General features: G+C 33.9%; 3 protein-coding genes across 4 annotated transcripts; 2 read left to right on the top strand and 1 right to left on the bottom strand.

Moving 5' to 3' along the window:
- Positions 1-2,457: 2,457 nt before the first annotated feature.
- On the bottom strand, positions 2,458-6,145 carry LOC143606187 (C2 domain-containing protein At1g53590-like). Its single transcript, XM_077082041.1, has 11 exons — positions 5,734-6,145; positions 5,582-5,656; positions 5,199-5,342; positions 5,001-5,096; positions 4,666-4,797; positions 4,441-4,593; positions 4,315-4,356; positions 4,180-4,228; positions 3,982-4,074; positions 3,715-3,898; positions 2,458-3,629 (listed from the first exon to the last, which is right to left on the bottom strand). Exons 1-11 carry the CDS (start codon positions 5,857-5,859, stop codon positions 2,558-2,560), a joined length of 2,166 nt encoding a protein of 721 aa, XP_076938156.1. The 5' UTR covers positions 5,860-6,145; the 3' UTR covers positions 2,458-2,557.
- A 3,997-nt stretch (positions 6,146-10,142) lies between these two features.
- Positions 10,143-13,681, top strand: LOC143606184 (persulfide dioxygenase ETHE1 homolog, mitochondrial-like). Of its 2 annotated transcripts, XM_077082036.1 has the most exons (9): positions 10,143-10,407; positions 11,632-11,760; positions 11,844-11,951; positions 12,027-12,161; positions 12,853-12,894; positions 12,986-13,045; positions 13,114-13,167; positions 13,280-13,304; positions 13,386-13,681. In XM_077082036.1, the coding sequence occupies exons 1-9, from the start codon at positions 10,165-10,167 to the stop codon at positions 13,475-13,477; spliced, it is 888 nt and encodes a 295-aa protein (XP_076938151.1). In that variant the 5' UTR covers positions 10,143-10,164; the 3' UTR covers positions 13,478-13,681. The 2 variants fall into 2 exon arrangements, with proteins under 2 accessions (XP_076938151.1, XP_076938152.1); XM_077082037.1 differs by lacking the exon at positions 13,280-13,304 and having other exon boundaries at positions 13,386-13,468.
- A 1,358-nt stretch (positions 13,682-15,039) lies between these two features.
- Positions 15,040-17,584, top strand: LOC143606186 (large ribosomal subunit protein eL20z-like). Its single transcript, XM_077082040.1, has 4 exons — positions 15,040-15,398; positions 16,010-16,097; positions 16,644-16,758; positions 17,287-17,584. The coding sequence occupies exons 1-4, from the start codon at positions 15,170-15,172 to the stop codon at positions 17,329-17,331; spliced, it is 477 nt and encodes a 158-aa protein (XP_076938155.1). The 5' UTR covers positions 15,040-15,169; the 3' UTR covers positions 17,332-17,584.
- The last annotated feature ends 5,828 nt before the right edge of the window (positions 17,585-23,412 follow it).

Raw genomic sequence — 23,412 nt, forward strand, 5'->3', positions numbered from 1 at the left:
ACGAGTTCCGTCGGATGCCTTAACAGCTCCGTCAGATCCGACGGTTTAGCGACATCCGTCGGGCCCATTAACAATTCCATTGGATCCGGCGGTTCTTTAACGAGTTTCGTTGGATTCGTTAACAATTTTTTTTTTTTTAAAACAAGTGGTTATTTTGGGTGTTCAAGCATGGTGTAGACTTAATTACTTGTAACGAATACTAATTAGTTATGTATAATAATCCCGAAAATTTTTACCAATAATGTTATCCCAATCACTATGTTGTAACTTGTAAATAGTTTTAAAAGTCTCTCATAGTTAAATGTATAATATGAGAATCAAACAGTTCATTTTAATTTATGTGACCTCAAAATCATGCTTCAGATATCAATTTTAGACGGCAACCCAACATTTTATGCCCATTGGTCGGTCAGTTTATTAATAGATGAACAAAGTCAGTTGACACTAATTACACTCCCCATCGTTGCTTCTTCTTCATTATATTACATGTCTAGAATTAATCTCGTTCCATTTCATTTCATTTGTTTGTTGGAGGCAAGAACAGAAAATAAAACAGTTTATATGATTTTTTGTATTCAATTTCTAAGCACCTAAAATGATCTTTAAAACAAAAATATTTCCATTCCACCTTTAAAAGAATTATATGAATCAAACACACGTCTTTCTTTTTTTTTTTTTTAACACGAAATTATGGAAAAATGGTTAATATATTTTATTGCTGTAGTGTGTGGTGCGATCTTCGGAACAATGTTCGCTTTGTGTGTTGAAGGGGACATTCTAACCACCACAAGACCACAAACCGCCCACCCACCATCGGGAGCGAGTCGTGACCTTGAACTAGGTAGAACGAGTGAAACCGCACGAAATGGAGGCACACTTATTGTAAGTGCAGCAATTGTAGCTACAACTGGTCGGACCAGACGGCCTACCGGCCCACCGATTCAACCAGTCGGACCAGACGGCCTACCGGTTCACCGGTTCAGTCTATGTTTTAGCCAAATGAATCTTATATACCTTTACTTCTTTGCCTCCGAACATCGTTTTTCATATTCTCCTGCACACTATTATTACCAGCCCTTTGAAACACCTCTTTCTCTCGATCTCCAATCCCTATCGGAAATTATTGAGTCAAGACAATTTAAATAACATTATTTTAGTGGTTAGAAAAATATTTTTATTTTATGAGCGTATTAGTGTTGTGCAATGTTTTCATAACCGGACTGGACGGCCCACCGATTCAACCAGTCGGACCAGACGGCCTACCGGTTCACCGGTTCAGTCTATGTTTTAGCCAAATGAATCTTATATACCTTTACTTCTTTGCCTCCGAACATCGTTTTTCATATTCTCCTGCACACTATTATTACCAGCCCTTTGAAACACCTCTTTCTCTCGATCTCCAATCCCTATCGGAAATTATTGAGTCAAGACAATTTAAATAACATTATTTTAGTGGTTAGAAAAATATTTTTATTTTATGAGCGTATTAGTGTTGCGCAATGTTTTCATAACCGGACTGGACGGCCCACCGGTTCAACCAGTCGGACCAGACGGCCTACCGGTTCACCGGTTCAACCGGTCGGACCGGCCGAACATTTGATAAAAAATGACAGGTCTTGCTAAAAAAAATAATTTTTCAATAAAAAAATTATTCTTTTCAAAGAAAACCGGTCCAACCGGCTGGTTTCCTAGGAGCACAGCGAACGTAGAACCGGACCGGTTGACCGAATCCAGTCGAACCGGTTTGACCGGCCGATCCGGTCCGGTCTCAACAACACTGTTGTGTTAGGGGAAGGGTGTGAATGCACTAAACGATGTGTTCCCGAGTTTACGAGAAAGGGAAAGAAATTTTTTGCTTTTCCTTTATATTTTCCTCTCTTTTTACTTATCTCTTTTCTTTCTTTTTTTCTTAATTCTTTCCATTTTTTAAAAAAATAGTATTTCCTTTCACTTTTTTTCTTTCTTTCTTCTACCTTCCTTTCTTTCCTTAACGGATTTTGAAAACACTCAATCTTCTTTCTTTCTTTCCAAAAAAAACTCGGGAACACAAACCTTTTGCTTTCTTTCCATTTCGCTTTCTTTCTTCTATTCAGTAAAACTTAGGAACATAGCGTAAATATGATGTAATTTTAGGTTTGGAGATAGAGGAAGTGATGTGAATGCTCTGAGTGAGGATTAAATAGTCACATCTTTCAAGTCAACGTGTAGTTTTTCAATCTTTTTCGATCAGGTAAGATCGTTGATTATTGTGACGATAGGGTCTATGGATTAACGACGGCATAGGAACAAGATTTAACAAGGTGTCACAGTACTGGTGGTGGTACAAGTTTCAACAAGATAAAGAGGTGGCGTTATTACTTACTAGTGATACAATTAAGTAGAACAACTTCACCATTCGGTTATACACCCACAAATACATATAATTTCAGAGCAAAGTAACTGAACTAAAAAGATTTAATCTACCAAAGTTATTAACAACCAAATCTTTCCATTTACACATACCAATCCATTTGAAACAAAGTACAAACCACATCAAAGACAACATATTACCTAGATATTACATGTTCCCAGTAAACTGTGAAGATGCATCCCTGTCCGTTATTCTAGAATCATCATCTTCGGCTTTAGCCACCGCAACTAAATCCACACCATTGGTTCCGAACCTATCAGAATCATCCACATTAACTTCACCCGACCTGACAGGACTCAAACCACCTTCTCGTGAATCCACCTGACCCGGACCAGACAAACCATTCGGGCTCGCTTCACCGTCACCTCGGTATCCAGGTGAACCAACGGGCCCAGCCTCACTAGAAGAGTCGGACTTCACACCTACATCATCTTTCCCTTTATTAGACATCTTACGTGAAACCGCATGCATCAAACCACGAGCTGAGTTCCCGGTTTGCTTCATAAAACCTTTAACCGAATCTCTTTTCCTCTTATCCGGACTATTACTCACTTCACTTCCATCCGGACTCTCTTCAAACCCAACTTGTAGGTCCCGACGAGGTACTTCAACTTTATCCGCCATCACCAACTTCACATTAACCCCCTTTTCATTAACCGCACGCACGTTTTTATGCATAATTTCGGACTCTTCATCTTCTTGTTTCTCAAACTTTCTTGATTTATTATCATCCTCGGGTTTCGGGCTTCTTTGAAACAACGAGCCGACTTTATGGAACCCTCTCTTAACCATGTTTCTTGACTTCGGTTTGGCTTCCTCCACACTTTCATCAGTGCTGCTCGAGTCACGTGGGAACGGTTCAGACCCGATGCTACTAATAACTGACTCGTTGTCTTTATTGACCACCCGATTCTTCCCCTTTCTAGGCTCCCAAACTTGTGCCACCTCAGCACCCGGGCGTTGAACCCATATGCCAGTCTCCCTTTGCCCCTCGACATCAATCGGTTCAAGATGATCGGTTTCTGTTTTATTACGTCTTTCAGGCGGGTTTCGTGACCCGTTTTCTTTCTGGAAATCGTTGCTAGGTGTGTCGATATCTTCTTTAGCTTCAATAACTGTAACTGCAATATGCAATCTTCCCGTTTTTATGTTTTTAAGGGGCAGCCACATGTCATGTCGCTCGCCATCTCTAAAATCATTAATCTTCACACAACAAACCCTGTATAAAACACGCGCATTACAATTATATGAACACGAGTTCAAAGTTTAAACCAACGGTCAGGATATTTTGAATAAAAACGAACCCGAGGGCGTCGTCATAAATGTGATCTTTATCATGGACTTCAATTTCAAGAAGATTAGGCGAATCCCATGAAGTGACAGGAATTTTGAACTCTTCAAGCCATTTTGGAGATAGTGTCTTCTTTTGTGTCTTGGTCTTGAACTGGTACGCACCGAATTGGCCTTTTATGTAAGGATCAGCCAGCCCTGAAACACTGTTCGGTTAGCCCACAATCCACATGTTGACTACACGGCTTGGAAAATTAATAAACTTTTCAAATTAAACTTACCATTTATGTCTGATGGTTTCATATCTGATCCTTCCACAATTTCCACTAATGCGTAACCAACCGGCTCCTTTGCGTCAACTGAAAACCAAGTTTCTAAAGCATAACAAAGAAAATAAAAGAATTAGATTTAAACATTATTACAATACGCGTTAAGAAATAAATTTCATTGTAAATTTCGAGTCAAAAAATCTTTCATACCTTGTTCGGGTGACACAAATTTCTCAACATCCACCACCAACATATTAGGCTGCAAAAACAGTAACCACCGTTTGGGCTATAGTTACAACCTTATCGGGCTAAAAACGTTATACGGGTCAAACAAAAGAAAGTTACCTCCACCAGTGTCTCCTCAAATGCAACTGTCAGAAGCTTATCCTAATAAAGTAAAACAACAGATGACACACATTAGATCGTGTTCATCTGTAATACACTAGTAGATCAAGTTAACCAAGTACTAACCAGCCATCCTGCAATCCCGGGAACTTCAGTTACATCGACACCGTGAGAAAAGATCGGTTTCACGGTCATTTGAAAGTATGGTGGTTCAACAAAACAGACCCTCATGCGTCCAAGAAACGGCCATTTTGGGAGAAATTTTATTCCCGCCAATACCTAAACAAATTACGTAATTAAAAAAGTAAATCTTGAGTTTAAGACAAAAAGACTAATAAATAAACAACCGACCTTTCCTTCGACATGCATTCCTGTTATATGCATTTTAGCTGACATCCCAAAACCCAATCTTTTGGTCAGTTTCGCTGCTAATATCGCGCTCATGTCATCGGCCGTCTTAAAATTTAGTCCCAGTTCCAAAACCTTAAACATAATATATTAAAACCAAATTAGAATTAAAAATCACCAGAAAGATATTGGTAAGTGTATGCCTTAACCCGTTGAAGGATACGTGTCACGTAAGCTGTACTTTACGTCTTTACCAGACCACCACCTGTTAGCAGGTGGGGTGCGTGAGTCTTACCTAACGAGTTCTCATGGCAACCCAAAAAGGAAAGTTAACTTACCAAATGATCATCACCGGTAGATTGACGACAAACCCTCATTTCTGTAATCATAGGGGGAGATCTTCCCAGATACAAATTCTGAACCATAGCTTCTTTCTGCATATATTGTCACATACAAACATCAAACTATAAAGAGTGCAGACTCGATTTTACAAGATTAAAACTAATAATATTGCTATATTAGGATCGAATTCGTACCACGGTCCACGGTTTGTACTTCTCCAAGAACCAAGGTATGATGGGGAGGAGGATCTTCTGTGAGACTATATTTTCCATACATATAGGCCATATATTTTCAACCAAATGGTTCAACCACCGAACCGATTCTGAATCAGATAATACCTAAACAAAACGATAAAAGAGATTGATAATTTGATAAATTTCAGTTTTCTAGGCTAAATATTCAATTCTTAAACTTAATTACAATATATAAACTAACAATAATAATTATGAATTCACAAGTAAAAAGGAAAACAATTCAAAAGCCTAGCAATTTACTAAATTACTTATCTATAATCTAAGAGCATCATTAAAGCTTTTTGTTTAAATATCTTGCAAAGTAATATTAAATAAAGACTTACTCTTTTTTGATTGGCTTGTCTTCTTTCTTCAAACCTCACCTTTCTTCTGAATCTTATTGCAAAATTCTCATGAACCTTGTAACACAAGAAGAAACCAATTAAACTATGCAAACATAATCAAAATTATCTAGCTTCCTTTCTTGCTTACTTACCAAGTAAAGATATATGAAAGAGATGAAGTAAACCAATGGGTGGCAAGAATTGAATGCAGAGAGGAACCATATCACCAAGAACACAATACCCACATGATGAATAATCGAAACCTCCGTTATATCCATGGAGTTGACTTTTTGACTTTTCTATCTTTTTGTCGAATTCAGCTGTTTAAATCATGAAATCGAAGAATTACAACAAACCCAGTTGAAGAAACTCTCTTTTTAAGGTTTTGAATGGAACCCAGAAACAGATTTTGGATTAATGAACGGACATAAAAACCCCTAATTTTGAATTAATGGGTTTTGTTTTGATTTTGATAGTTGTTTGATGAAGCAGCAGCTGGTGTTGGACTTGAGGAGTCTGATACGTGTCCTACAAGTGTATTAATCTCATGACAGACGTGTTGTCCTTGCACTGGTTTATCTTTTAACTTTGTCCATTTGGCAATGTGTAGGCATCGTACGTGTAATTTTGTATTTTTAGACGGATCTAAGAAATACTTTAAATAAATATATTTCAAATATTTGGATACGATTCTACGATTTTTTAACAAGGTCAACTTTTCAACCTATTTAAATGTTATTCATGAATCATGATGATTTTTTTAGGGTGGAACGTATATGAGATCGGGTTTTGGACCTTTGGGTTGACGGATGAGCGTCACTAAATGTTTTTAAAACTGGACCGGTAATAAGTCGGTTGTCTTACTAGTTTTTAGCTATTAGAGGAAAAACATCAATTTAACTGTCTTGATGTTCTTTTTTATATCGTTTGTGAAACTCTTTTTTAACCTACTGTCATGGAATTAAATATTAGTCTGTTAAAATAGGTTAGTTAAAATAATAAAATGATTTAGATGTAAAGATAAACTCTCTCTACACCACAACTTTTACCTTCTTATATATGTTAATCGATTTTACAATTGATATCTTTTCTTCAGCTTTCATCTATACCAATTACATTGTAACTCGTCGTGCTTCATAGAAGGTGTTTGTGTTCTACACACTCACCACTGAGCGTCAGCCAACGTAGATTGAAAGCTACTTTAGATCGTTATAAGTGAGATCCATGGATACAAAATCTATGGCTTTATCGTTTTTTTTTATTTTTTAACCATCATACCCGGCATTCCATACAACAATATGTATTGAGTAAGATCACTAGATTTATTATCAGTATTGAATGTTGATCTTTGATCATGGTTCGGTGGGTAAACCGTCACACGTAAAAACCATCTAGTTCAAAGTTCAAACGATAACAGTCCTAAAACACTCAGCCAAACTAGTGGTGTTTTCAATCCATGGTCTAATTTGGCCATGAAAAGATTGGTGTCACCAGTTCATCTAATAAGATATCCAAGTTCGTAGAAAACTTTATAACTAAACTCGTGTCATGTTCGTGAAAAAGTTAAAAAGTGGAATACTTTTAATGAATAAGGTTAAAAGAAAAATCTATTTGACTGTTTGATTGGCCTTTCTTGTCGTTGTAAATAAAAATAAAAAATAAGGCTATATAAATTGACCTATACAATTGGACCCGTCTTGTTTCAACTTTGGTTTTATGTATTATAAAAATCAACTCAACAACTAAACTATAACATACTATACCATACAAAATATCTTAAAAGGGCCCTCAAATGCTAATTAAAGACGATGGCGACGTGTGAAAAAGTCCGTGGAGCTTCAATTGTCGGCAACTCAAATAATGGATGATATATTAACTTTTGTAGTTTTGTTATATAAGAAAATTAATAGCATTTGAAATTTGAAGGCATGTTATTATATTCTTATATTATTATTATTATTTTAAACTAGTTGTTTTAAACCCGCTAAACATTGTGAAAATTAGATCGGCATCGGTACGTTACAATATTGGTTCATACCATATTAAAAACTTACTGAATTGTTTGTGTAATTTAATGAAACTTGAGAGTTACAAGTTTTAAAAATTAAATTTACGAGGTTAAGTACACACGACTCAAAACTGAGATTTTACTGCAAGCTGAAAGTGCAGTGTAAAAATGGAGATTCGTATGTTTGGTACTCATTGTTTTATGCTAGAAATAAAGGAAATATATAATGAGAAGCATGTGTGAAGACAAAATGAATAAACAAGTCTCGATGGTCATGAACAATCTTGGTTAATATGTAAATTTTCAACCCGGCATTTGAGAATATGTCAATGAGTGAATCCACCCTAATATCCTTGTGGATTAAAAATAAGGAATGCATGCGAAAACTGTTAAACGTGTCCAACACCAAATCAAATTGAAGGCTCCTAATATCTCGGAAAATATTTAATACAATAATTAGTTTATTATTATTATAAGATAAGTTAGTCTTATCTTTAATCCTATTTGTTTTGGATTCAAGTTATGTATTTGAGTTAGTATAGGATTAGGAACCATGGGTTTATATATACCCTACGTTCAATGTGTTAGTTATAATTATTAAGTTTTTCTCGTTTGTCGTTTTCTTCATAAAAGAGTCGATCGTGTGTTGATCAAATCTCGTGTTCGTGTTCTTGATTCACCTGCCAAAAGTTTAACAAAAACATGACTCAATTCTAAGTTATGATGAAATGGGAAAATGTAAATTAGTGTTTTGAACGAAATGGTTCTAACGCATGTACCGATGAATTCGTGAAACAAATACTGTCGTCATATTCAGGGTATATTATTTGAACAAAATAACTTGAATCGGGATAATGAAAACAAAAACAAACACATAATTTAAGGATAAAACTCTTGTATCATTATAATCAAGAAATGACTAAAATCTCGATTGATCACCAACACGGATAGGCCTATTCTAAGAAAATTACCAACAACAGTATTAGTGGTAGAGTGTAGCCATATTTTAATATTTTATACTGCATTAGAAAAAAGGTATACAAAAGGCCCAACATTAAAAGAAAAATCCCCAAGGGCGATGAGCCGATGATGTTAGTCCCAATCAAGAGTCCCATTTTATTGGTACAAGGCCCAATTTGTATGCAGATGTTTCAGCCCACTTCTCAAAATGTGATTATGTGTAGAGGTGCACAACTCGGGTTTTTTCTAATACCCGGGTTCGGGTATGGACCGGTTTCGGGTATGACCGGGTATTGAAAAATTGGGTATTGAGAGAAATCGGGTAGGGTTCGGGTAGGGTATTGAGGAGAAAACTCAACCCTATGTACCCGGGTAGGGTATGATCGGGTTCGGGTATTGGAACCGGGTATGTGTCCGGGTACGACCGGGTATTAATACCCGGTTTTGAATTTATAATTTTTATACATTTTTAATTTGTTTAAAATTTAAATTTGCTTATTAATGTATAAAAATAATTAAACTATATTACAAAAACTATAAATCCACTTAATTACAAATTATTTACTTAGGAATATACATTCTACAAAAACTTAAACATAAAAGTTGTGAAGTAAGCATAAAAATATACTATAAAAACTCATGTATTATTTCGGGTATTAGAAAATTGGTATCGGGTATCGGGTATAACCGGGTATCGGGTATAGGGTTTGACCGGGTCCGGGTATTTACGGGTATAAATCGGGTACGGTTCCGGGTATGAGTATTGACCTCAAAATGCATACCCTATCCATACCCTACGGGTAGGTTCGGTTCCGGTTTCGGGTATAGAATACCCGGGTATAAAAAACCCGGTTCCGGGTATTTTTTCGTGTCCGGTTTCAGGTACGGATTTTTTATGCACCTCTAATTATGTGTGCTCCTTGGCTTTTGCCAAACTGGTTTGGGTCAAAGTCAAACCCATCTTTATATGAAGCCGGTTCGATTCCAACCTGGTTTCAAAGGGGAAAAGATCGGGCTTGACCTGTTTAAGAGCATTTTTATCCTATCTTTCTAAATTATCCGAGGAAAGTTTGTATATTAGAGGGTGAGGTTTTAATTGGTTGTGAGTTTAAATTATAAAGTGTAGAGAGAAAATGTTGTGATTTTTTATAAATTTTGGAAACAAAGTTTGCCCCTATTTATTTTTTAATATTTGTTGAATTAGTTGTAAGTAAAGAAGAGCGAGAACTGTAATGATAAAAGTATAAGAAAATATTATTTAATTGAATAAAAGAGAGAAGTGTAGTGTTTTTTAGTGTAATTATAGAGATAAGATGCATGATTGGTAGAGAATGCTCTGAAACCAGGGTTACAATCATTTCGGTTTAGGATCAAATCAACCCGGTTTCAAGGTATAGATCTACAACCTGATTGCAACCCAGTTCGAATCATAATTCAATGAAATGTCAAAAGTAGAACTTGTAGGTACAAAAGCAAACAATCACTAAATTCACAGGGCAAAAGTTGCACCCAGTGCATACATAATAGACGGAGCAATAATAAAATAACAAAAACACACACTCCAATGAAGTAACAGATTAGCCAACCGCACATAGAAACAGAATTTATTGATATTATGCTACGATTACGAAGTTTATTGCTCACCAATTACAACTCTCTTCCATTTAAACATCATCATCATCAATTTCATCCTATCGTATCGTGTTCATCATCAGCATCAGTTCGATCGAAGATGGAATCAAAGTCGTATACAACTCGATCATCGAACAGATTGCTGTTTCGTCAGTTGTTTGAGAAGGAATCGTCGACTTACACGTATCTTCTAGCCGATGCTTCTCATCCGGATAAGCCTGCTCTGGTTCGTACTACTCGATTTGAGATGCATCTTTATTGTAATTGTACAGTGTTAATTTGTCCACTTTGATTTTACTGAATTAGGTTTCCTTATGATTTTGCTAATTTAGGTTAGCTTGTCTGTTTGTGAACTTTTTGTAGAATATAGCATCCTACAGATGAATAGCAATTTTAGTCTGCTTAGTTATTAGCTGGCTTTGATATATATAAATTTTAACATCCAGTTTTGTATCCATAATTCCTAGGCCTATAAACAAACCCAAACTGTTTGGCGGGAGGTTATTTTATGCTTGTCTATTGAATAAAAATGAGCATGAACAAAATAATTAAACGAACGAACATAAACACAACTTTTATTCATTCATTTATGTTCGTTTAATTACGTTCATTTATGTTCACTTGTTTATGTCCGTTTAAAATTTATCAAATTCATAAGTAGTTATATACATATTTATAGTTACTTGGATACTTTTTATTCAAAAATAAATAAAAATATTAAATGATCGTGATCATCCACTAAATTCTGTAGAACAGTAGAAGTGAAGAAATATGATTCTTTTTTTGTTAGAATTATGATGGATATTTTAATATGAATCATTTACATTTAAACCACTCATTTAGATGTATTTTTGGATGGATTGTGATGTATTAGACTTAATCATTTGTGTTCGTTTATGTTTGTTCAATTATTTTCGTTTAAGTTTGTTTGTGTATGTTCGATTACGTTCGTAAATTGTTCGTTTAGGTTTTAATGAACAAACATGAACGGACACAAACATGAACAAAAAAAATTTGTTCAATTATATGTTCATGTGCGGTTAAAGTTAAATGAACAATTACGAACATGCCCCCGTTCGTGTTCGTTCGGTTCGTTTACAGGCCTAAGTTGAGTCCATATGTTAACCTCATGCTATATAAAGTACATAAGTCTATAATAGAGGATATATGCTAATGCTAGGCCCTTTAAAAAAAATGTTAATGCTTGGCCATCCACATGAAATTATGCTATTAAATTGAGGAACATGAAGGCTTGATTAAAGAACTCAGGATTTATGTTGATGTAGATTGTTTCTAAAGCTTAATCCGCTTATGGGCCTGATAGCATATAGATCCACCTAGTTCTTTTTGAATCTTTCTACAAAGCCAAAGATTGTGCGAGAAATAATGTTATGATTGTGTTAAGAAGACAATTTATTTGATTGGTTAATTTTTTGATGGAAACTTGCAGTTAGTTGATCCAGTAGATAGGACAGTGGATAGAGATCTTTCTCTTGTAAATGATCTGGGATTGAAACTCGTATACTCTATCAACACGCATGTGCATGCAGATCATGTCACTGGGAGTGGGCTGATCAAGGTATAATAAAACAGACTTTACAATGTGCACTCTATTTTATCAATAACTAAATTTGAAGATCATATATGACATAATCATTGCAGACTAAAGTTCCCGGTGTCAAGTCTATCATTTCCAAAGCAAGCAAAGCATCAGCTGATATTCTTGTTGAAGCTGGTGACAAGATTCAGTTTGGTGATCTTTATTTGGAGGTATGAAAACATAAAAACTGAAACTTCAACTAAATTATTTACCAACTGATTAATTATTATCATGCTTTATTTCAGGTTCGTGCAACACCGGGGCATACAGTAGGTTGTGTTACCTATGTTACTGGTGATGGACCTGATCAGCCTCAACCTAGAATGGCGTTTACTGGCGATGCGGTATTGATACGCGGATGTGGAAGAACGGATTTTCAGGTGTGGGAGTATGACACGGATTTAATAGCAACATAAGTAGGCCTTGGTGAACGAATTGCACATTCAATGAACCGTTCTAAACCATTCAACAGGAAGTTTGTTTATGTTCGTTTATTAAATAAATAAACGAACGAACATGAACAAATTTTTTGTTCATTTAGTTAGTTGAGCGAACATGGGCACATGTCTGGTCCGTTCATTTATGTTCATGAACGTCCGTTTATGTTCGTTCATGTACACTTGTTTTTGTTCATTCATTTACATTCACTTATGTTCGTTAATTTTAGTTAGTCTATGTATTCATTTAATTATTTATGACCCACTGCAATTTAGTTTAGTTTCATTAGGTTTTAGGCTCAATAGATGTTCAGTTGGTTATGCTCGTTCACCCATTTTTAGTTTTGTTTGTTCTTTTACGTTCGTGAACCATTTGTTTTTACTCGTAACATACGAACATAAACAAATATGAATACGATCATTTTCTTAGTGGACACACACAAACAAGAAACCACCGATAGTTTAATTATTCGCGCTCGCTCGTTTGTTTGGTTGAAGTTAAACCAACGAACACGAACATGTCCTGTTTGCGTTCGTTCGGTTCGTTTACAAGCCTAAACATAACTGGGATAATTTATCGATAATAATTAGTTTATTTTATTTTTTTAATTCTTTTATAATATTTGTGTTGCAGGGTGGAAGTTCTAAGCAGCTCTATGAATCAGTCCACTCACAGGTACGAAAAAACACAATTTTACCGTTGAAAGATGAAAGAAATTTTTCCTAAAAATGAAACTCACTTTGTTTTGGTTATATTATATGTCCAGATCTTTACATTGCCAAAGGACACGTTCATTTATCCTGCTCATGATTACAAAGGGTTCACGGTTAGTAGATTTTTTATTTTTATTTTTTACATACAAATGCAGATGCTTACATAACCTTTGATTTTTAGGTGAGCACTGTGGGAGAAGAGATGCTCTACAACCCTCGCCTCACAAAAGACGAGGTACCCGTACCAAAATATTATTTTGTTTTGTGTTCTGCATTCTAATAAAGACTTGTAGATGGAGATTTTGTTTTGTATTCTGCATACTAAACAAACCTTTTATTTATTTCAGGAAACATTCAAAAGCATTATGGAAAGTAAGTAGATGATGGTATTCATATTCATACAAATGCTTAAACATATAAAAGATGTCAATTTCTAACCAAATTTCTTAACAGATTTGAAACTGTCATATCCAAAAATGATAGACGTGGCGGTGCCAGCTAATATGGTCTGCGGGTTGCAAGATTTGGAGTCAAAAGCTGCTTGATTTCAACTGTATGGTTCATGTATGCGAATGTTTCCGTTTATGGAAAAGATGTATGTAAATAAAATGTTTGCGGGATTCGCAATTGTAACTTACTGTTTACGGATGAATAACTTTACTGGGTGCTTCATGGCTTATTGCTATGTAGTACTGATACAAAATTTGCTTGTGTTTGAAAAATAACACTAAAGTTTATTTGAATGTTTCGTTTGGTAGTATTTATATCTTCACACAAGAGTAACAAGTCCTAACAACAATAGTAACCGATTCAAATTCATTCGATGTTCTACTGTTATGGGTTTTTTTTTAATAAACGTATACATTTTCAAAATTAAGTGAGCCAAATAAAACATATAAAATTAAGTAGCCGCTGGAATCTATCACACCTTTTGTCTAATCATATAGAATACGTTTGAATCTATGGAGTTATGTATGTGACATGTGTAATCAAAACTAAAAGTCAAATGATTTGAAGAAGTGTTCAATGAGACCACAAGTTTCGTAAAATTATATATATATACAATTAGCAACTTTAGTATGCATCATGGTTTGTACTTTGGGCTTTAATGGTTGTACTTACTTTTGGTTTTTCTTTTTCTTTTATTTTTAATACTTTAGTTTTAACCTAATACTTCAACCTCCTTTACAATTTAATCCTAACGCTTTTTTACTTTCAACTTTGTTCCACTGTACATTTCATATTTTACAAATTTTGCGTTTTATGTTTCGGTCTAAACTTTGCGAGTTAACACATCGTAACATGCATGTATGCGTGATTCAACGTTTTTACGCCTATTCTTTCCCGTTTCACGAGCCCGTCGCAACACACAACTCCTACATCGACTGAGTTATTGTTTCTTATGTTTTACGTTTCGCGTGCGTGGTTCAATGTTTTACGTTTCGCGTGCGTGGTTCAATGTTTTACATCTATTGTCGTTCGGTTTAACCTTTTTGTTATTTATTTCTTTCTTTATATGAGTTTATTCCCGTGTTGGTTGTCGTTGGCGGTTGTGTGACATGAATGCTACCTGGCATGATTTTACGCCCCCACCGCAACGCGGGGGCATAATTCTAGTTTCATAACATTTATATAAGGCTAAGAGACTCCCCCATGTGTGTCAATACGAGAACTTCAAGTATTAAAGCATAAAATATGGGTCCAAAATGCACAAAGGACATTATCAAAAGGGATCAAACACAAGTCAAGATAGCGAAAAAAAAAAAAAACTTAAAAATGAGAAACTCAAGATCTATCTCAAAATCAAAGGGTTCATTCTTGATCGTAACAACATAATTTTTTCCTCTAGGGTATTCTGAAGGGAACACTAGGAGAACAAATCTAGTTATCTAGGTACGAAAATTCTCATACTACTTGTATAGCTTATACAAGTCGTGTAGAGGATGTCTGAAATCTAACATCCGGCATCTTATTTATTTTAAGAATGTCGACCTTCTTGTATCTAGGCTACCGACTCTTTAAGTTTGGAATCTTAATCTTAAAAAATTTTGTGATAGCAGGCTGCAGTCTCAGTTCTATATCCACGTGTCGACGCCCAATTAGTCAATGACATAGCTGTAGCTGTACACACACAAACACATTCAACTCATTTTCTGTTATACAAACAAAGATCCAATTCAAAACCCTAGTTGAACAATTCATTCATCTTCAATCTCATCATCTCCAATAACAAAACCATGAGTGAACCAGAACAAGACAACAACAATCAACATCACTACCACCACCACCACCATCCAGATCAGCAACCACCACCACCACCACCAGCTAACCAGTACGGCACATTCCAAGGCGTCCACAACTATCCTCCGCAGCCGGTGATCGGCTTCCCCCAGCCAGTCCCACCTCCCGGAGCACACGGTGGACCTACGGTCAACGCTTATGTTCACGGCTACCAAACTGTTCCAGGTACTACTAACATATTGCATCCAAGTTTAATACTATATGTTCATCATATTGTCTAGCCTTTAACTTTAGTTACTTGAGTTGAATGTAGAATATAATATGAAGTATGATTAGTAAGTAGTAACGTTATCTTGCAATGTGGATCATGTGAGTGTTGAATTGGATCAATATTGATGTTTGACTTTTTTTTAGTCAAAGTTAGAGGTTGTTGATGGATAATGATTATAACATCATAGATCCATGAGATTGTTGTCAAATAGCTAAATCTAGTTGTATAAGTTATCTAACAATGTGGATGATATGAGTGTTGAATTGAATAGATGTTTGACTTTTTGTTAGTCAAAATTGGAGGTAGTTGCTGTTGGATAATGATCATAACATTATATATCCATGAGATTGACATCAAATTGTTAAATCTAGCTGTATAAATTATCTAGCATTGTGGATGATATGAGTGTTAAATTGTATAGATGTTGATGTTTGATTCTTTTGAGTCAAATTTAGAGGTTGTTGATCAGTTGATGGATAATGATTAAAACATTATAGATCCATGAGATTGGCATCCAATTGTCAAATCTAGCTGTATAAAAGCTATGTTGACGTTATTTTGGCAGGTTATGCCATTGCTGAAGGAGTTGCTGAAGGAAGACCTGTGAGGGAACCCCGCCTTCCTTGCTGCGGTATTGGTATTGGATGGTTCCTGTAAGTTTTCTTCTTGTTACACTAATCAGATAACATATTCATTTTTAGAACTCTAATCTTGCATCATGTGTTGGCAGTGTAATTCGTGAGTTACAAACAAGCATATTTTGTGAATTGAAGTTTTATTACATTTTTCATATCAATATGTTATGGTATAACCTGTCAGAATGAAATAAAGTTTTCTTTTTTACTTTTAGTTTTCCATAATTATTGGTTGCTTTAGAGGGACTTGATAAAAGTTTACCATTTGTAAGATAGGTAGCCAAGTGCTGTTGAATTCCCACTATCCTGAAATTCCAATATGTTTACTATGCTTGTAATAAGCTTTTTCTTAATTTATGTTTCAAATGCACTTTATACTTTATCTTTTACATGTCACATGTCATATGTTTAGCTTTTTTAGGAATCAGTTAGTATCTAGTGGGTCTGATTGGTAATAACCACTAAACTCACCTTTTACTAAACTTGAAAAGGAATCACTTTAGTCACTTATGCTAGTTAATCTGCTTTAATATCTATCTGATTTTTCTAATATTTTTCATAAAGATTTATTTTGGGCTTCTTCTTTGCTGCAATCCCTTGGTATGTTGGAGCATTCATTTTGCTATGTGCGCAGTATGATATCAGAGAGAAACCTGGATATGTTGCGTGCTTAATCGCTGTAAGATTTCTTGTGTTTTAAGTAGACAAATGTTATTTGATCAAACATTATTACCTTAATTATCAATTAATATATGTACATTTTCAATTATTTTTGTATATTTTTTCAAAAAGAAGTTTTATATACAACATAATATATGTTATGGGGAGCTTCATTATAGAAGACTATTCATTGCTAATTTGCTAGAGAAAGAAGAAATTAATCAATCATTTTTTCAACTTAAAAAAAAATTTAAAATATAAAAAATATAAACAAAATTTGTTTGTTTATAGAACCTATACATGTGTAGGTATATTTCCTTCACATATAAACGTTCAAAACTGCAAACAGAAAAAACATATCAACAAAGTAATTTAGTAGGTTTTTATGTAGATTATATTGACATACGTATGCTAGAAGTAAATTATTTTAAATGCATTTTAAATTTCAATTTCTTTGACTGATTCTAGTTCCTCAGAAAAGTTAAATGATTAAATGAATCAAACGGCTTCTAGGATAACTAATATGTGATTTGCCAATGCCATGCAGGCTATTATTGGAACAATTGCTGTGATTTTTGGTGTTACAAGTTGATTACGGGTAATCCACCAAGCGTTTAAGGTCAGTTGTGCTTAACTAAGAAGTCTGACCGATGCATATAAGAAATCAATCTAATGGATGGTCCCTTTGTTTTATATTTATATGAAATTGGTTGTATTTATGGTGTGAATTTGTAATGTGGGTCAGTGTTACATGTATGTTTCCTCCTTAGTTGTTAATTGCATTTGCATGTATATAATAACCATGAGTCCTATACAAAGAATCATGTGAGTTTTTCTGATTGTAACTTGTAAGTTTGTCAATTCATATAATGTGTTTCAGTAATAAAAAGATTCGGACGGTTTTACTTGGTTTTCATGCCATCGTTACAAAAATAAGCAAATTTAAACAATGCAAACACATTGTATGTTTGAGAAGTGATATTATTTATCCTAGGGATGAGATCGGTATTGAACCAGTGCTGGTACTGGAAATACTGATAGCAAGTTTATGAAAAAGTGGGTATCGAATATTGTAACGAATCTATCTATTGGTAGTGATACTCATTACAAAGTTTTCATCTCTATATGGTATTAATACTGTAAGTAGTGGTGAAGCTTGGATGCACCCGGGGGGGGGGGGGTGTGCTTAAGATTAAGCTTTGCCCTTGACCATACAGGCGCCAAAAATACCTATACTAGATTTTAAATAAATTGAGTAGTAAATACCATACCAGATTAATCAGTATGGTATGGGTACCGGTACAGTGCTCAGTACCAAAGCTCACCCCTAATTTAGCCTGGATTTGGTTACGCATGTTATGCTTGGTTTCGGGCAAAAAGTTTGGCTCAGGATTTGATGCGTGGATTAAACTTTAATTTGATAAATAATAATATTAATTAGTCATTCTTTAACATTAACAAAGTGAGGGGAATGTTTTAAAAACATCTCATATATGATGTTAAAATAAAAAAATGGGGTTAAATGAATAAATGGTAATATTGTTGGTTCAAATAAGGTTTATAACCATTGGGGTGAACTTGTGTAAATTGACCATTAAACGGGTCAGAGATTGGAATAAAAGACTCAAAACCAACAACAGGTGTTAATTTGTTAGACAAATCTAATCACCCTACAAAAGTTAATTAGAGAATTGGCTAAACTGGCCGTTTACAAATGAGTCTTATGCTAAAACTTTCCTAATTGAGCTTTGAAGATGTTGACTTTAGGACACCAGTCACTTGTACGAAGAACTCAGCAATCGAAAGTTCTACGAGCAACAGTGGTTAGTAGGAGAGCGTATGTGAATCCAGTATGTGGTTCGGTTGAATTTAATTATATATGTATCTATACTATGTATCTATTGCTGTGGAGATGCATAAGACCCTTCGGTGTAAATGTTCGTATTTGAATGTGGTACTCAAACTCATTTAGGAGTAAGATTCAAAATGGTAGGCGGAATAAAAGGTTGGATGCGAATCACCATGGCGTATATGATTGAAAGATAAGTATGGTTATGTGACCTGTGGGTCGATGTTAATGGTGATCTAACAAAGGGATTTGAAGAAGTTGTCTTGTGCCCTAAGCTTGAACTTGTTAAAAATATAGAACTCACATTGCATTGAAGTTATGTGTGTTATCAAAGTAAAATGAAATGAGGTACATGTTTGGGACTAGAGAATGCTCAACTTGTAGTACGTCGAGTAGTCCGCCTGGCGCCTACGTACCATACGCTGGTCTAGAAGGCCACACAGCCGTATGCCCATTTGGTGAGGGACAATGGGACGCTCTATCCAATGTTGTGGTATACGATACGTCAGGATAAATTTGTACACGACTACGAGGGTTGATCAAGATCGAGTCTTGGATCGGCAAACAAACATTTTTGCTAATGATGGTTGTTGGGACATTATTTCAAACTAAATAGATGTTTTGAGTAACTCTAACGAGGATGGTTAACACTTAACCATTTACAAAATGATTTAAAGATGCTCAAATTACAACGAGTACATCAAATTACAAGAGATTAAAATGTGACAAATAATTTTATGGTCTTTTAAAAGAATACTAATTGGAGCCCCTTTTGGCTTCAAAACTATGAATTAAAAGATGAAAGCATAAAAGGAGTTTACAGGGATGATATGAATTATCATGTGTAGCGAAAAAAGAATAATTTTATTTCAATAGTTGCTTGAGAAATAAAAATGTAAATAAATAGAAGTCAGAAATTAGATGGTCCCCTGTCTATAAATTCTTAGGCCTAACATGTTTCATTTGATGCTGAACTAAAGTGATTGCACCACACAAGTAGAGATTCTTTAACCACTACATTATTTTATTCAATCTATTTTCAGCCTCTCAATATTTAATTTCTTAATTTTTTTTCAATATTTTTTTGAATAAAATATTATGGTCATGATATGTGAATTTGGTATTTAGGTGACTCGTCGTATTCTCTTTCCCCTATTGAATATTGGTTTATCTAAACATCTACCAATTTAATAGTTTTAAATCAATAAAAATGTTGTAAGCGGTATAAAGGTAACTTGACAATAAAAAACGTCTTTAATCTAGTAGTATCAAGGTGACTCAACTACTAAACGTATGAACTCGAATCCTATCTCAAACATGAGTGCAATTTAGACTTTAGAGGTGTGCATATTCTCGTAATTCAAAATGAATAACTTTATAATCACACCAGTAACTTATTAGTAGCTCATTATTTGTTGCACATTAGTTAGAAACCGATATAAGATGAATTGCTAAGTCTTTTACATTATAATTCTGATGGGTTTGACATTTTTTTATCACATTACACAGACATATAGAACAATCGAAGATCAAAATTTCAAAACATACACAAGTTCAATTCATTACATGTTGTTGGGCACTATTTTGATACCATTTATAACGCTATCAACTCAAAAGATTAAATCAAGGAGTGTTTGAGATTGCTTTTTTTATAGCTTATAAACATTTTGAAATAGAACAAACATCAATACGTCGTGTATTCTCTTTCAAGCAACCATTAACGGAATTTTATGAGATTATGGGGTTCGTTAGTTTTCCACCTCTTCGTCAAAAATATATATTTTATCAATAGTTGTTTTTATATAATTTGACCTCAAATAGCCTTAATAGGTTGAATCATATGCTAGAAAGATAAATTATATATAAACTAAACTTTTTTTGGAATGACAAATTTTATTAGAAACAAAAACTAGCAAGTCATTGAGAATCAAACAAAACAATTGAATTACAAAGGAAGTGGACTTTTATAAGCAAGTTGTGAATTTAGAAAGTTAAATTTTAATGGTATCGTTGAGTTGAGTAGCATTATCGTATGCCACGAACACCAAATGTTGAATTGTAGTATCAATTTAGATCCATCAACTCCTCACTATAATTGAGTCTAGCATTTGGCATGTGACTCTAAAAGGGTTTTGGTCAACTCCTACATCTATATTCTATACTAATTAAGTTATTATTCAACTAGACTAAGAACCTGTGTAATAAACCCATGTATTACACGGGTTGGACAACAAAAACAGTATAATTAATAAATTTTTAAATACGTTATAAATTACGTATTGTATATAATATTGTAAAATGAAAAGTTCATAAATCTCTAAATTATAAATAAGTTGCAAGTTTTATATATACAAATTAATTGCTACAGTTTTACCGAATAATTAAAAAACCATACGCTATATAGCAACAAAGCATAGACAAATCACATGCAATTTTATTTTTATTTGAACTAATTGCTAGTTTTCCTAACCATTGATAAGGTCATATGATGTCCAATTATTGCTTCTACTATTACATGCAATTCACAACAAAAAATAACCAAACTAACCATGAGTTAATACCCAACACTTGTCTCATTTATTCAGTTCAATTTGTACATTCATAATCAGTCAATAGATCGAAATAGAGAGAAAAAAAAAAGAAAATAAAGATTAGCTAAATTCATTTCAGCTCGATTTCAAAATAATAAGGCTTTTGTATTCATATATGACACCCATATTGCTAATCAAAATACTGGACAAGGAGTATTCCGGTTCCAACCGACCCATACAAAATTAGTCACTTTGACCTTCTACCAACCCGCTTGTGTTTTTGATCTTGTAAATAAGATTTTTTGGTCAAAATAACCTAGAATAATCTGATCAATTGGTTTCTACCCAACTCGCTAATTTTTCTGATCGTGTTTTTATCATGGTAACATCCGATTTTGTCATTGACAAAGGGGATCTATTGCACGCGATTTGGAACAAAATATAAACCAATAGTCAATATACTTTAGGTTTGTGAGAAGAGTAAATAAGTCATTTGGGCAATCATAATCAATAAAAAGGGTGGTGCAATGAACATGACTTGATAATATGAATCAAACTCCCTTAGTTGTAATTCACAATAAGGCTAGATAAGGAATGGATGGGATAATGATAAGGCTAGATAAGAAATGTTTTAAATTTTAATTAAATTTTAGTTTTAAAGTAATAAATTTAATTAGAAATTATATGTTAAACATGATAGTGCCACTTGGCAAACTATTAGGCCAACTAAGGGGTTTGCAGTTCAACCAACATTTTTGTTTATTATAATGGTAGATAAGTTATCATTTACTATAATTTTATTATAAGTTTCATGGTTTAACGTTTAAAGTCCTTTGAAAATATTATAAACGACAAGTACATTATATATAACAAAGTAAAACGGATAACAAGATTTGTTACGTAGAGTTATTCAATATCACTCTGTGTATTTTACCTTCACGTGTTTCTAAAATCTACTTCTAACTTTCTAAGTCCTAATTTTCATCTATGTTCATTTTGTAAGATTAGAACCCGCACCAGTTTAATAAGTAGAATGAGAAAATATAATATAGGGCAAGTTTATTGTACACATGTCATAAAGATCTATCACAAAGAAATAATTGAGGTGTACGAAATTGCATAAATTAACGGTTTGTGTAGTGATGAGGAAATGGCAAAACCTTTGATTTCTGTCACATAACTTATTTTTCAATTGGGTTTAAACAAAATGAATCACGAAATTATCTCACATGTGGAAATTACAATTCGAATTAAATCTATTTGGTATGGAAATTAAACGCAACACAAATGTAAAAAAATAAAAAAAACAAGTATAATTAAACTTTAACTCATTTTTGTTATATATTTCAACATGTAGTTGTAGTGGTGTACGTATAGAAAATTATATATCATTATTGGAGTGATCTACAAGTTATCGAGTGGTGCATAATCCCTCGGTATATGCGTTTGAGGTGAGTGATCTCCTAATTTCTCACCGCATCGATGAAGTTCATAACATGAAAAAAATAAGACAATTCAAACGGTAATACTTACAACATGTCGGTGTACGTATATAGAGGACAATATACGTGGCCCTCTTCGACAACTAAAGAGTCATAGTTAATAGACTCAAGATTCAAGAAGGTGATCAAGAGACATAGTTATTATTAGGTAAAAAATAAAGGAAAATCAGAGGAGATAGAATGGAAAACATGATGCTCGTTTCCTCTTTGACTATATGTTGTAACCGGGTGAACTTTATTTGTACTTAGATGTGTATATTCTTGATTTATATTGCTAGTTAAGTACTTTGTTGGTTTTTAATAAAATTTGGCCATTAATAAAAAGATCTCATCATAAATTTCACATGTGATTGCAAATACGAATTCAGGAATCTTCAAGAGAAGTGAAAAACATGTATATCGGTAATAATCGATCGAGTTAGGTAAAAACTACATTAAAATATAACAAAAGTGAGTTTCAGAACTTATTAATAAATTTAAAATTATAAGAGCCTATTAATAAAATAATTGTAAGCCTAATATACCTATAACTTTTGGACTGAAGTTGAGCCGGGCAATCTCCCACCTCCCCTCACTTACCTTCGCCTCAATTGATCAACACTAATTTTAAATTAAAAATTATTATTATTATATTTATAGTAGTTTGAACAAAATAATAATAATAATAATAATAATAATAATCACATATCTTAGTTTCCTTTAATGGTTAAAACAATGTCATTATAAAGATTGCTCATTGTTCGGATTTTTGAAATTGTGATAAACACAACTAGCATAAGTCACTGTTCACG

Source organism: Bidens hawaiensis, unplaced genomic scaffold (assembly GCF_021521415.1).
Source record: "Bidens hawaiensis isolate Kalapana, Puna unplaced genomic scaffold, B.hawaiensis_p1.1 tig00073431_1, whole genome shotgun sequence".
Classification (NCBI taxonomy): Eukaryota; Viridiplantae; Streptophyta; class Magnoliopsida; order Asterales; family Asteraceae; genus Bidens; species Bidens hawaiensis.